This window comes from Neopsephotus bourkii, unplaced genomic scaffold, assembly GCF_033783945.1.
Source record: "Neopsephotus bourkii isolate Nb327-2 ecotype Australia unplaced genomic scaffold, CSIRO-AGI_Nbou_v1 NB_1388, whole genome shotgun sequence".
Taxonomy (NCBI): Eukaryota; Metazoa; Chordata; class Aves; order Psittaciformes; family Psittacidae; genus Neopsephotus; species Neopsephotus bourkii.
Genome location: NW_026901866.1, coordinates 1,431,894 through 1,446,289, shown reverse-complemented (window position 1 = coordinate 1,446,289; position 14,396 = coordinate 1,431,894). Strand labels below are relative to the sequence as shown.

At 36.7% G+C, this 14,396-nt stretch overlaps 1 protein-coding gene across 5 annotated transcripts in view; it reads left to right on the top strand.

Moving 5' to 3' along the window:
* Positions 1-14,396, top strand: part of AKAP6 (A-kinase anchoring protein 6) — a 281,727-nt gene that overhangs the window by 90,157 nt on the left and 177,174 nt on the right. For all 5 annotated transcript variants that reach the window (XM_061367603.1, XM_061367602.1, XM_061367601.1 and 2 more), the window contains one exon: positions 4,405-6,186. In XM_061367603.1, the coding sequence (XP_061223587.1) occupies positions 4,405-6,186 (1,782 nt within the window). The remainder of the gene's footprint in view (positions 1-4,404; positions 6,187-14,396) is intronic.

The following is a 14,396-nucleotide window of genomic DNA, read 5'->3' as shown; positions in this document are numbered from 1 at the left end:
GAGACCTTTAGATCAATGCAGTGAGATTCTGTGACCTGTGTTACAGAGGAAGTCAGAAGTCCCTTAAACATGTCCTGTATTTCAGATCACTCATGTTTAAAGAGAACGTGCATATTTCTCTGCTGTAGTTTTATATTTGTCTTTAGCACAACAGAGTGGGTGGTCCTGAAATCAATGCTCAGATATGGCCAGGCCCACCTTCCACACCCCCTCTTCCTGATGTATACGTACCTGATATTCAGATTCAGTTTCTGTTTTGCCATTGCTTGTAAACCTTCTCTGGCCAGTCTGATGGAAATCAACACCTGTCTGAATATCCAGAGTAGTGAATTAGGGTGAAGATATTATTTTACGATGTGAGCTTGGTGATTTCAAGACATAAGGAAGGAGCAGATTCAAATACTAAGAAACAGGAAATGTCCCATCTGGATCTAATTACAACTGCTATAAAAAACATCCTTCCAATACAAGGGAGGACTGACTGGAGAAGGATAGATTATTTTTCAGCTGGGAAAAAATGTGTTGCCAGATAGGCTTACATGGTAACATAAAAGATAAAATATCCTGACACAATTCTTTTGATTTCCTCCACCCCAACTAAAGCATAAATAATACTTGATAAAATTAATGGCTAGTAATAGCAGGGATACAATATTAAGTTTCTGCTGTAATGCTTTGAATAGATTCCCTGAAATTGCTCTGCAGTTTTTAGCTTTCAGGTATTTGGTCAAGATTTTCATTGGGTATAGTGGTAGTGGCTTTATTTGATGAAAATAAAAAATTAAAACATAATGTAGAGACAGTTGTATCCACTTACATCTACCTTTTTTGTGTGTGTGTGTGTGTGTGCGTTTCCTCCATATCCTTTCCCAGACAGCGGCTATGCTGTAGGACTAGTAAATGCCTCATGATAAAAGTATTGTCTGTTAGGGATTTTCATGAATATGTGAACAGTGAACCTAGAAACCTTTGCCCATACACTTAACCCTTCCTTGGAAAATCATTTTCCTGATTTTCAGTACTCCTTGTGGAATATGATCTGGGAATGACAACATATTTTTTTATCCTAAGATTGAGAAGTCATCTGGTTTGAAATGAATTGAAGGAAACTTTCACAGACAACAAAGAATTCTATTTTGTAATTCACTGCTGTAGGACACTTAGAAGTGGAAAGAAGTTCAAATAATAAACGTGAAAACTAAGCAAAGTTCAGAGGAATTATAACCTCCTGATGAGGAAGTCCCTACTCTGCTCACTGGTAGAAGCTGGTAGTGTGGGTAGACATGCTGTATGTGGAAGGGACATGTATGTATACCTATGTCTTACAGCTCAGGTAGCAGAAAAAAGTTTAGAACTGATGTAGAAACAGGATACTGGGCTAGATGGAAATTTGATCTGAACTGGTAGAGCAAATACTATTCTGTAGTCCATGAACCTATGTTTTCACAAAAATGTTTGGGTTCCTCCTTAAGACAGCTGTCTTCTGTGTAGTTCTGAAGAGCAGCTTTGGCTGCCAGTGTTAACTGAGGAGCTCTATGGAAGAAGTGACCTGCCAAGGCTTCTTTCATGTTCAGTGAGACAGTCTGATCTTGTTAGTATTCACTACTCTCTCAGTTCATAGACTGCACAGTCAGTCACATCTCAACAGTCCCACCTTGGCTATATTTAGACTGTAGCCATAACACACAGCAATATGTACAAGCTAGCTGCACCACAACCAAAACTTGAAAGCGTACAGCTCATGCTGTACTGGCTTGGTTAGAGGACCCAGCCCATTAACTGATCAGGCAGTAGCTGTACTTTTGGCTATCTCAGCAGTGCCATAGTGAATAAGGTGCCAGCACGAAAGGCCACAAAAAAATTTATGACTTGGAGGAAATAGAGAAACCAGTGAGGCAAGCTGCCTGCCATAATGGAGATGTTGAGCTAAGAAAATACTTTTTATAATAAAAAACTTAGTAGAGTTACGAACTCGAAGAACCATTTCTCCTTCAGGAATTACCCAGAGACAGATAAGAAGAAAAGAAAAAAATAGTTCTGTATAGCCAGAGTTCTGTGCAGCTGAACCTAACCTGTGAAATTTATTTCACAATTGATAGAGCCAGGAAATAGGGAAAGGATCAATACAAGGCTATGTTAAAGTACAGTGAATCATGATGTTCTCAGACAGTTGGTAAAGTAAAAAAAGAAATATCTTATAAATGAGCTCATTTGAAGGAGTAAAAAATTGCACAATCATGCAAGTTTAAATACAAATACAAGAAGATATTAAAAAAATAACCTATAGAGCTTTACAGAAAACATTCTGTGTGAAAAGGGACAGATTTTTTGAACTAAGATATTCCTATTGGAAGCCATGCAAATAACTAAATGTAGTATTTTTCTGAAAGAAAAGTAACAATAAAACCGTGGTAATACTAGCATTAAATAATGCTTCTCCGAAGCACACATTTAAGAGGCTGCTTGGAAAATCACCAAGTAAGATGGTTTAATGCATGTGTTTGTAAAGTTTATTAATGTTAATAAACACTTTTTTAAGAGACAAAGGAATGGAGATAACTAGGAGAAATGAAGGCACTTGGGGCCTTGGAAAGGCTTTTGATTTATATACAGTTTTACTGTTTCTAATATTTTCCTGAGATTAGAGGGAAAATACAGCTGTAATACTGATCATTGTTTAGTCAGTATTTTCCTTAATAAATGCAGACCCAAAATATAAATTTGACAGATTTATAGAAACTTCCCCTCCTAATTCTAGACTATTGAAAATGTATGATTTCTGGCATAGGTTCTACATCTGGACAGATTGGTGCTAAATAAAAGATATTTTCAATATCCAAGATTATGCTTGATAAACATCATTCTAATCAGTCTTTTCTATAAATAATATTTTAGATGGAGGTTTTTGATATTTTTACTTTGAGTAATGCAAGTAGCATGGTCATAGTACTGGGCTCAAACATTATGTGATTATAGAAGTGTCAAAAAATAGCCATCTTTATTGAGACTATTGTTCAGATCAAAATCCAATTGTTTTCTTGTGAGATGAAGAGATTATGAGGTTATTTACCTTCCTTCAGGTATGATGCTTAGGGTCCTTAAACTATAGATTTAGGCAGTGTAGTGATACATGTCGTTCCAGAGAATAATTCAGTCAAGAACCTATTGTGAATACTCCAGAATTTGCTTTAAAACAATCCTTTATGAAAATCAAACCTGGGAATAAAGACCAGTATAGTGATTTAAGCATCTAAAGTTAGAATTTATAACATGAGTTTCTGCCCTTTATGATGTTTTTTTAATGTAGTTTTTGTAAGCATTTGGGCTAATGCTGACTTTTTTTTTTTTTTTTTTTAAATTACGCCTTTCAGATTCTTTCGTCCGGCTGGCACACTATGCCAATTTTTCTTGCTCTAGATAGCTTCATGAAGTTACTTACGGTCAACACTAGTGTAAATAAGAACATAAATTGTTTCAGAATTATTTGATCCTATATTCAAGTTTCTAATTTTGTGCTAGGATCATGAAATAGGTGTTAGAACATTAAATCGTCTACTAAAAATATGCTTATACAGTGTTGACTGAACATAATATAGCTGTGATTGTTATACATCAGGCTGCTTTTGGATCTTAATGTAGTCAGATTTTTTTAGTGTCCTTCAAATAAGTCACCAAAATATTTATAAACAAATTCAGCTTTGATCTTAAAATCTCATCTGCCACCTGAGATGGTCTCCTCTGGCTATGTTTGTGTTTCTGAGACTGGAGGACTTCCATTGAGAAGATGCTGACAAGGAGACATGGCAGGCCAGAGGTTTAGGATTACCAGCTATAGTTTTTTTCCTTGAGTTGTTTTCCATTTGTGCTCTAAATATCCAGCAGATAAATCCTTAGTTGATAATACCTGGAAAAAAATACACTCTCAATCAACTGAAAGATTGTAGAGAAACAAGGATTTCTGAGAACACAAGATTAACAAGGTGGTTGATTAACAAGGTGGACTCAGCAGTCCCCAAGATGCCTTCCCTCCTGTTTGAGAAATTTAACACAGGAAATACTACGAGTCTTCAGTATGGAATTTCTAAGTCACTCCTTCAGAGGGAGAGTAAGTAGAACTGAGAGCAGAATTTGAGGAGAATATCAGTACAAAAGTAAGTTGCTATTTTTTTATGTAACTTGTACCAGACTGAAACTAAACATTTTTCAGTTTCCGAACAATTTCAATTCCCAAATAGTTCAGAATTGTTCACTTACCCACAAGGTACTGCAAAACCAGACAGGTCAGTGATGAATGCTTTTCTAGGTGTTAGGCAGTGAAACATAAAGCTGATAATTCATTACATTTTATGTGCTGTATATGAAAATTAATCTTCTAAAAAAGCACCATTTCTTTGTGTGTTTCAGGACCGTCTTGACTCTTTAACTGAAGTTGATGATTCTGGACAGTTGACCATCAAATGTTCTCAAAATTATTTGTCACTAGATTGTGGTATTACTGCATTTGAGCTATCTGACTACAGTCCTAGTGAGGATTTGCTTGGTGCTCTGGATGATATGACCTCCAGCCAAGGGAAAGCAAAATCATTTGAATCCTGGAACTACAGTGAGATGGATAAGAGCTTCCCAGGACTTATCAGAAGTGTGGGTTTACTTGCAGTAGCAACTGATTCCATTGCTGCCCAATGCAATGAAGCATTAAATGAGAAAGAAACCCATGTACCTCTTTCAGCAGAAGATGGAGAAGAAAATAAAGACAAGAAAGCACCACGTGAGCTTTCACTAGTATCTTCTGTGAACTCCTCTCTTTCTGAAGGACCTTGCTCTGAAGATGGTGTTTTACCTGCTGAGAGCAAATCAGTTTCCACATTAAAGAAACCAGAATGTAATTTTCCACAACACACCAATGAAAAAGTCAAACATTCTCACTGTGAAAACTCAACTCCTAAGAGGTCCATAAGAGACTGCTTTAATTATAATGAAGACTCCCCTACACAGCCTACATTGCCAAAAAGAGGTCTATTTCTGAAAGATGATGTGTTTAAAGATTATATGGAAGCCAATGATTTAAAAAGGCAAATCTCTCAGATATTTAAAAATGAAATGAGTAGAAGTACGCCATCATTGTTAGATCCACCAGACAGGTCCAAGCTTTGCCTAGCTTTACAGTCACCCTACACTAACAGTCCATCTGCAGTTAGTCAGTCATATGAAAGCTTAAATACAATAGGTGATAGAAACCCTGAGTACACAATAAATAATCACTTTAAGGACAGTCCCATAAGTCTAGGAAAATCCGCTTCCCACAGCTGTAAAGAAAAATCAAAGCACAAGAAGCCTCATGACGCTCCAGATAAAGTGAAAGCTGGCAGAGCACCTGGAAGTATGTGTAAAACTGCTCCATCAATCCAAGTCAAAAAAAGAGGATGTTCTTCTCTACAGAATGGAATTACTTCTCATAACTCACAGTCTCTGGAGGTGACAGAAACAGATTCTTCTTCATCATCAGATTCTTGTAACCAGAGAGCCCAAAATGGACAATCACAAGGTAAAACTGAGCCTTTTAGTTCACCAACATGTAGCCTAAAGAGTTCTTCCTCAGCTGGTTCTGAGCTTGCCAATTCGTTACCTCTACTGAGAAAAAAGAATAATAAAAGCTCCTCCTCAACACACATCTATACCCAAAAAAGCAGTAAAGATGGTGAGGTCTGGTATGGATCTGATGAATATTTAGCACTTCCTTCACATCTCAAACAGACTGAAGTATTAGCTTTGAAACTAGAAAATCTGACAAAGTTGCTTCCCCAAAAGCCTAGAAGAGAAACCGTTCAAAACATTGATGACTGGGAGCTGTCAGAAATGAATTCAGATTCAGAAATATATCCAACATACCAAACAAAAAAGCACAAAAAAGTGGGTAGAATTTCACCAAGCTCATCAAGTGATATAGTATCCTCCTTAGGTGACAGCATTGAATCTGGGCCTCTCAGTGATATTCTCTCTGATGAAGATCTTTGTATGCCTGTATCTTGCATTAAAAAATACATTGAAGAAAAGTCAGAAAGGACTGCTGCCACTGAGCCCACTGAGAATGAGACTTCTGCCTCAAATAAATCAGCTTTAATTCATCAACTGATGCAAGATATACAGCATCAAGAGAATTATGAAAGCATATGGGAAAAAATTGAGGTAAGCCAATACTCTTGTGTTCTTCTGATGTGCTCTTGATAAGCCTATATATGGAAATGGAGCTGTGGGCAGGGGTGGAGTTGCTTTCTTGTTTTCTTTTAATGATGAAAAAAGCCTCATCTAGTGGGTGCTAGAAGTAGAGAACAGCAGTGATCATTGCAATTATAACAGACTGAAGTTATCTTTAACTATACAGAATTTGCCTGCATTATTTTACTTGCACCAATACCTTTAAACTTCACAAAACATTTTATCAGGAGAGCTTCTCTTTGTCAAGATCAGGTCCGTGATAAGTTATTTTTTGGATGAAGTGAAAAAAGGAAAAAAAAAAAAAGAAAATTAGGGATCTCTGTTATATGATTCTGGAATAAGAACTAGCTGCAACAGCTGGTTGCAGCTGTGAACACCCGCTTCCTCTCCATACCCATCCTCTTCTCATCTCTTCTGAAGAGTGGATTGAGCTTGTGACAGCAATTAAAGGTAGTTTGCTGCTCTTTGGCCAGAGCAAACCATTCTAGCTAGTGATTACAGCTGCTGCTCTTGGCCTGCAATTTCTCAGTGTTTCTCATTGTGAAATATGTTTGGGAAACATTGATCATAGAGTTTGAAAATAATCTTATCAAGTATGTTGTGCAAGGGACTCAGAGTAGAAGATGAGCTTTAAACAGAAAGAAAACCAGATGCAAAGCACGCTGCTAGGAAGATAGATAGGTCAGTGATCCATGCCCTTAAAAACAGCACACAACAAAGTTGCCGATTTATTTCATGCCAAAGATGTATGCTAGCTATGCTAAATGGCTTGATAATGTGCTTCTTGAATGGTGAATAAAAATAATCAAGAGAAAATTTCTGCAATGTTTTGCAAAGCAGTTATAATATTTTAAGGAAATATAAGGTTTTCCCAAACTGCTTGTTTACCAGAGTTTTTCCATTGCCAAAAGTAATTATATCTTCTGCTTGTAAGATTTGTAAAGAACCAATTTTTCAATACAAGAGTTGTTACTGAGGTAAATCCTGCCTCAGTAACTTTGTGGTGTCTTGATGAGGTATTTTATTTGGACATTTGTCATAGAAAAATAGAAAATTCCTCCCTTATGTGGTGTTATGAATACTGTAAAAGAACTCTAACTAAAACGCCATCCCTGTGTCACAATTGAGTTCTTTCTTTTGCTAGATCTCCTGTTTCAAGCAGAGTATCGGAAGTGTACCATTACTTCTTTAATTATTGCCATTTTGCATTTATGTTAATTCTGTTTTTAATAAGAATTCTTCAGCTCGGAGGGCTCTCCTAATTGCAATTAATACATGTCTTAGCAGTGATTTAATACTACTTTTGTTTAGTCATAGCTTTGTTTTAAAGAAGCCTGTTTGAAATAAGAACTTAGTTAAGGACAGAAAAGGCATATTTATGCCTGTTTGAAATCCTGCTGAAAATGTCTACCCTAACATATTTTATTTATTCAGATTGTAAAACAAACCTAAAACAGCTCAACCTTTTATTTTGGGGTAACAGCAACCTAGAAAAAGCTGATTTTGAGCAGCTTCAAAATCATGGAGAGGCATGTTTTAGCTAGGTAATAGAGATTCAGTATTTTGTTATGATGTGAATAATTTTGAATTAGTGTATATCTGGTAATATGTTGATATTAAGAGGTTTTTTTCAATATATGCTAAAGCATTTCTTGGAAGCTTTATTCGTTTCTCACTCATATAAAATGTACTTTTTCATACTTAAAAGTATGTGGATGTCTTTGCACGGGTATTATCATGTTGTCAATCTGTTTACATACAAACACAATTCTGTTTGACTGGACCATTTGCTGTTGGATAGGATCACTTTTTTGCTTTGCAATAAATATTGCATATTCTTGCATATTTTGCCTTGCACTTCAGCTAATTCTTCGGCACATGCTGCTTCTGCCTTTGATACTGGGCACCTCCATTCCAGGGTGCGTAACAATTTCTGTGGCAGCTCCTTGTATGCTTCGGAAGTTGCTTTTTGGAGTTAAATCTGTGAACAAGTGATACCAAAGTATGAATGTTCCACTCACTCTTATAGTTCAGCTTTTAGTAGCTACCCTAAATGAATTTTTAGAATGCAGAATAAACTCTGTAGCTTCTATTTATACTGACTGAAGGTGAAAAAGATATAACAAAATCATTCTCACTGGTAAAGTCAATAGAGTTCTCTGCTGTAAAATGGCCTATTGCCACTTCTCGTATGCAACAGTAGGACTCCATCAGTCTCAGAATGCTTTAGGGTTTCCTTTCTGTAACAAAATTAAGTTTTCCTTAAACTCATACTAATGAATGGATCTCTCTCCCCCCCTCCCCCCCCCCTCCCCCCCCATTTTTATGTACAAACTGAGAAAATTAGAATTAAAAACTGGTCATGGGCTGATCTAATGAAAATGCATTTTCAATCATCTTAAGTGAATAAAATAATAATAATAAACTTTCTTCATGCAGTTTTATCTCCTTCTCTAGAAAGCAATACTACTGTTGTAATCCGTGGTCACTGATAATCCTGTCTACTTGATTTTTGAGGGCACTATTACAAATGCTACAAATGAGACCATTTGCCAGGCACGCCATTTAAATGAAGATGTGTTTGCTTGGCAGGCCTTAGTTGTATGGAGAAAATTGCTGGATTTTTTTCTGGTTATGCAGACTTGCAGCTTGTTTTACAGCATGCTTCATTTCTATAAGAGGCAGCTGAATTTGTTTTGCAAGAAATATTTTGGTTTCTATCGATCCCATCTTTCTAGCGCCTCGCATTTCATGAATTTACTCTCAACTCCAATGGCTTTGTATTTTGTCTGAGGAGCTCAGTCAATCTTGGCACTGGATTGCCACCTTCTTGACATGTTAAGGAAATAAAATAATGCTGCTCTGCATGTTTTTCTTCTGTGGGTTACAGCATGCCCCAGCAAAGAGCTGGGTAAAATATTTTGCTGCCTTCCAGGAACCAGTCAGGGACTCTCTCACACTTGTGCAACCATTTATCTGCTCTGAACCCAAGATCCCTCAGTGGAGCAGAGATTAAAGACAGCTTTTCCAAACTATTGGGGTAACAGAAATTATTTTCCTGTCAAGGAGGAACTATAGATTGAAGCAGTCTACAAAGCAGAGTGAAGTATTATAGCTAATCATCACTTGTTAGTGTGATGAATAACTTGTGCATTTGGGTGGTAAAGATTTTTTGCATTTTTGGAGGGTATTCACAAAAGTTGACTAAAGGTGGGTAAACAGTAGGTTTCTGCAAATGATTGATGGACATGTTTGAGCAAGTTTATATTGGAGATGTCACTGGGAGTTCATTGAGCAGTGGAGAGCCAGTTGGTTAGAAAATGATTACAGAACTGACACAAAGGGGGAATAATTTGTGTTGTTTAGATTGAAAGGAGAAACTGTTGCTCCTAGGCAGAGAATGGACTGATAACACACCAGTGCAGTTAAGGTAGAAGCTGGATTGCTTTAGGGGAAGCAAAGTTTATTTTGTTTGGAGGTGATTTTCATTACTGGGGGGAAAAGCATGCATAGAAGACAAATGAAGTTTGGGTTATGGGGATAAGGTACTGAAAAATTAATATGAACTGATAATGCTGATGGGGCTTGCTAACAAATTAAAACACAACTAAAATCAGTAATGATAGAACAGGTTGACAAAGCAAAGATGATTAACAGGGAACAGGACTAGTTTATTTGGGATTACCAGATAAAGGATTTTTAAAGTGGTGTAGTGCTCCCATCAGCCCTTTTGTTTTCAGTAACTGAGTAACGATGCTTGTAACTGACCCTTCTAAGATAAATGGATTGCATATTTTTCTTGATAGAGTGCTTGCCAAAATTTGTTCATCTCTGAAGCTTACTTACATTGCTTCGTACAATTGAGATTGAAATACTGCTCCTGGTAGATGACCAGTTTATAAAAAAAATAAGTGAAAGAGTTATCAGATCCAGAAATTCCTTGGCAACTACAGTTTTCTCAGCAGTCTTGCTGCTTTTTAGAGCATAATTGAAATGCCACTTCACGTTTTGTACTGAGAGTCAAGTCTGTGCTCTGTTGCTCTGAGTCTGAGGATAGTCCCCTGGTTTGAAAGGCCACCCCTCAGTTTTCAAGTTGGTTAAACTTAATAGCAGTAACGTACATATACAAACTCTCACTTTCACTCAGAAAAATGCTTCTTTACTAGAAGATGATATTGCAATGCACTGAATCTTCTATTCCTTCAAAACACTTAATTCCTGAGAGTTTGCTGCATTTTAAACACCTCCTCGAAGTACAATCACTTTTCTTTGGCATTTGCTTTACCACAAATTGTCTTAGCAAATTTGTCGCCACCAATCTTTGCAAAACCAGCAACTTCTATGTAAGCTGTGCAAATTCTGAATTTGTAACTTTACATCTAAACCTCATTGCCTGAATTATGTTTCCTTAATGAAGCACATCTATTCTGGGACATATGCTTGTTCAGAATGGTTTGAATTTCCAGTGTTAAAGACCTCAGAATGATTTGGCAGTGAGCAGTCTTAGATCAGGGATTTTTTGCATTCAGTATTTGGTAAGTCATTCCAAATAACTCTGGGGGGGGGAGAGGGGAAAGGGGAAGAGAGACAGAAAGAAAAAATCTGTTCACAAACAGTTTTAGTAGCATTGATTTGAGGGTATGTCTTTACTAGTATTTAGAACTGATTGCAAAGGATATGTCTACATCCAGTGTTTGGCTCGCATCTGATGTGGTACATTTATCTGCAAAAAACCTCACAATTTGTTCTTGCGTACATAGTTGGATGCCACACCTCACCTCAGGGATAGCTACTAACAGCTTAGATGAACCAAGGAACAGCTGCTTTTGCATACGTGATTCTGTGAGCCCTCCTATTCTAATGCTGTCACTCAGATCAGCTTTAAGTGACCATTGGCTTTAGAACCTCAAGTCATGTCTTAATCATCAGTATCACAGTTTAGCCACAAGCCTGCACCAGACCCATCCAGACTATTTATTTGTGAACTGGAAACTTTCTAGAAAATGCTCAATGATTATTTATTACATTCTGGATCTCTGCTAATAGGCAAAAGAGTGCCACAGTGCTTAAGGTGGAAAAAGGAAACAGTAAGATTGCAAAGAGATGGACTTCTTGCTCTCACTGTACCAAAGGACAGTCTCAAAGGTGAGCAGTGGGTGCCTGCTGACCTACCTGTAAAGCCAGTAGAAGCTCCAGATTTAAAAGGGACACAGTAATGACTTGGAGAACTAATCAGCATTGACTTTAAGATAATCTTAGGATTTACTCATTTCTATCAATGCAGAGACATTCTTTATTGTCTGGGATAGTTCAGTGCTTCCAATTCTCTCGGAGAAAGACACTCAGAAACTATTGAAGTAGGTTTGGAAGCCTTCAGCGATGGCACTAGCCTTCAAAACACAGACAGAAAGAGTCAAATTGCTCTTGGGAATTTACTTCAGGGTGTGTGTGGTGGTTTAACAGGAATCTTCTTGGGTTGTTCAGGACTGAATTCTTTATAACTGCTGCCTTATGGGGGAGGTACTGTGATGACGGTTGTTTGTGAAGAGTTTGAGGTAACTTCTGAGCTACCCTGTTAACTAATTACTGTACTGATTTTAGGGCTCCTTGAAGTGCCGCCATTATTAAAGGAAAACTATTGAATTTAAAAATGTGGTTTCTAATATTCCTCTAAATAGGGAGGGGTGAGAGACAATGCTTGTTGCCTTATACTTTCATAAGTATATGCCTTTCCCAGTGTTTTAAGGTCTAGCTGTTCTGTTACACAATATACTTCGGCTCTTGGTTACTCATGTTTTATGTATTGTCTGTGAGCAAGTACAGGATATTCCAGAAAGACACAGTATACAAAAATCACTATGTGCTATTCTAAATATTTAATTATTTAAATAATACATTGCTATGAATTTCCACCTAAATCAAATTCCGGTCTATCTACTGTCGTTAATGCATCATTGCCTTAAAATTTGTACATGCTGGAGATGAGTCAGAGCAAGAGAAATGTTCAAGGGTCTAGAGAGGATTAACCTGAAAAAAAAGACCAAGTCCACTTATGTAAGATTATTGCATAACTTCTCAAAATGTGTTCATATCTTTTTCTTCTTGTGTATCTTTATATATTTTGACAGCATCTGGTTTTTGATCCTTCATCCTTTCCAGTATGTTATAATCAGGAACAAACCATTAAACCATGCTGACTCTTAAATCATAGTTGTCATCATTAGGCATCAGATTTAGAATTTGTGGTAAACAGACAAGAAACTACCTCTCACAGGCTTGTTTCAGGTTGTCTATATGCTTATGCAGGCATTTGAAAGTTATCTTGAAAGCAACCGGAAAGGCAAAAAATGGTTTTCTTGCTCTTGCTTTAGGTTTTAGAGCAGAAATTATAAGCTGATCAAACAGCTGAGCTGTCCTTAGCAAATGAAACTGGAATCTTAGCTAAATATTCCTTTATTGTTAACAAAGACTATTTTTTAACACTGATTCTCATGTGGGTCAATTAAAATTACCCGAACAAGAGCTAGATTTTCCTCTGGTTTTCTTTGGACAGTGATTGGAATCTCTCCAGGATGGCAGAGGGAGAACCAGCAAGCAGATTTTAGGTAGCAGACAGTGTAGATGTTCAAGTCACAGTAACTTAACATTGCTAATTGATTTTTCCCTACTGATGCCAGCATCTGACTTAATTAATATTTCTTCATTGTGCTGTATAAGATTAAAGACACACACGGTAATTCAAAATGTGAATACTCCTGCACTATTAGCTGCTGAACTATAGCAGCTACAACAAAATTGGCTCAGGTAGACCCAAACTAGGGTCAATGTCATCTATACGCATTGCAGTCAAATATTCTACAGCACCGTTGAGGTACAGAAAACCAGAAAAAAATATCAGATATGTTAGAAATAGTGAAGCTTCAGGGGTTAAAAATAAAGAATAAGAAGACAAAAGAAAAAAAAACACCACAGATTGCTTTTATTTTATTCTGGAAGCATATCTAAATTTTGGTGTGAAAAATTAAGTCAGTTAGGGTCTAAAGAGGGTGTAAAGGAGTGCTCACTAGAGACCACTGAAAAAACTACTATCTAAAAGGAAAGGAGATGAATTAGGAAGGAAAAGAAAATCAGTTAATGGAGGAAATAAAAGTGACAGGGTTTCTTTGGAGGCTGCAGGTGAGCAAGAACAGAGTACATAACAGGAGGTTAAATTAGGAAAGTAGAGGAATAATAGTGGAGTAAAAAGGTGCTGAATTTTAATCTCTCCTTGCTGCTGCCATATTTAGTGAATAGTGGCAATCACCATTTTCCCTGTTTTTAAACTCAGAAATCTTAGCTGCAAAACTAGTTCATAGGTCAAAGAATTATAATACCTCTTGTGAGGCGACAGGCTTAACCTCTTCTAGCCAATTACCCTTGAATAATAGGAAATGCTGAATTAAACATTCTGATTTTGAGGGGGAATTGTGGTCATTATATCATAAGTCATGTCAACGATATAGCAGAGGTCAATATATTTAGCAGTTACCCATAAGGAAGCATCTGTTCTGTTTTAGTAAAAAGTGTTTTTTGCCTTCCTTATGGAAAACTTTTACCTGTGGTGATGTATCGCCCTCTTGAGGCCACAACTTGTTACTGCACTTATTTTACAGAGATTTAATTTCCGTCTCAGATGAGCGAGACTTACGTAACTTTATAAATGTAGTTGTTGGAAAGTCAGAGATTAAATAAAACATAGCTATAATCTTTCCTCCCTATGAAGATATTTTTGCTTTAGTGCAGTCTCTACGACTTTTTGCGGCTACATACTTTATTCCAACAAATTTAATGTTGAAATAATTGTTCTAAGTTTAAAAAGTAAAAGCATGTGTATCCCAATTATTAAACTTTTAAAAAGTATAACCTATCCGTGCACTTCTACAGATTTTGTGACATACTAAAAAAGCCCAAAACCTATCCTCCACAAAAAAAATCTAGTGGCTATCTCCCTGCAAATATAACTGTGATTTTAATTATTGTTTGGAGTAGTATAGTTGTATTATTTAAATAAGCAGTGTTTAATCCTGCTTTGTGACCATCAGGTCAAGAACATAGTGTCATTATTCCTTTATCTTAGCTTTACTGGCTAACTTACTGAATAGGTTGTGTAAGGAATAATGAATTTAGTTTTTAATTGAAAG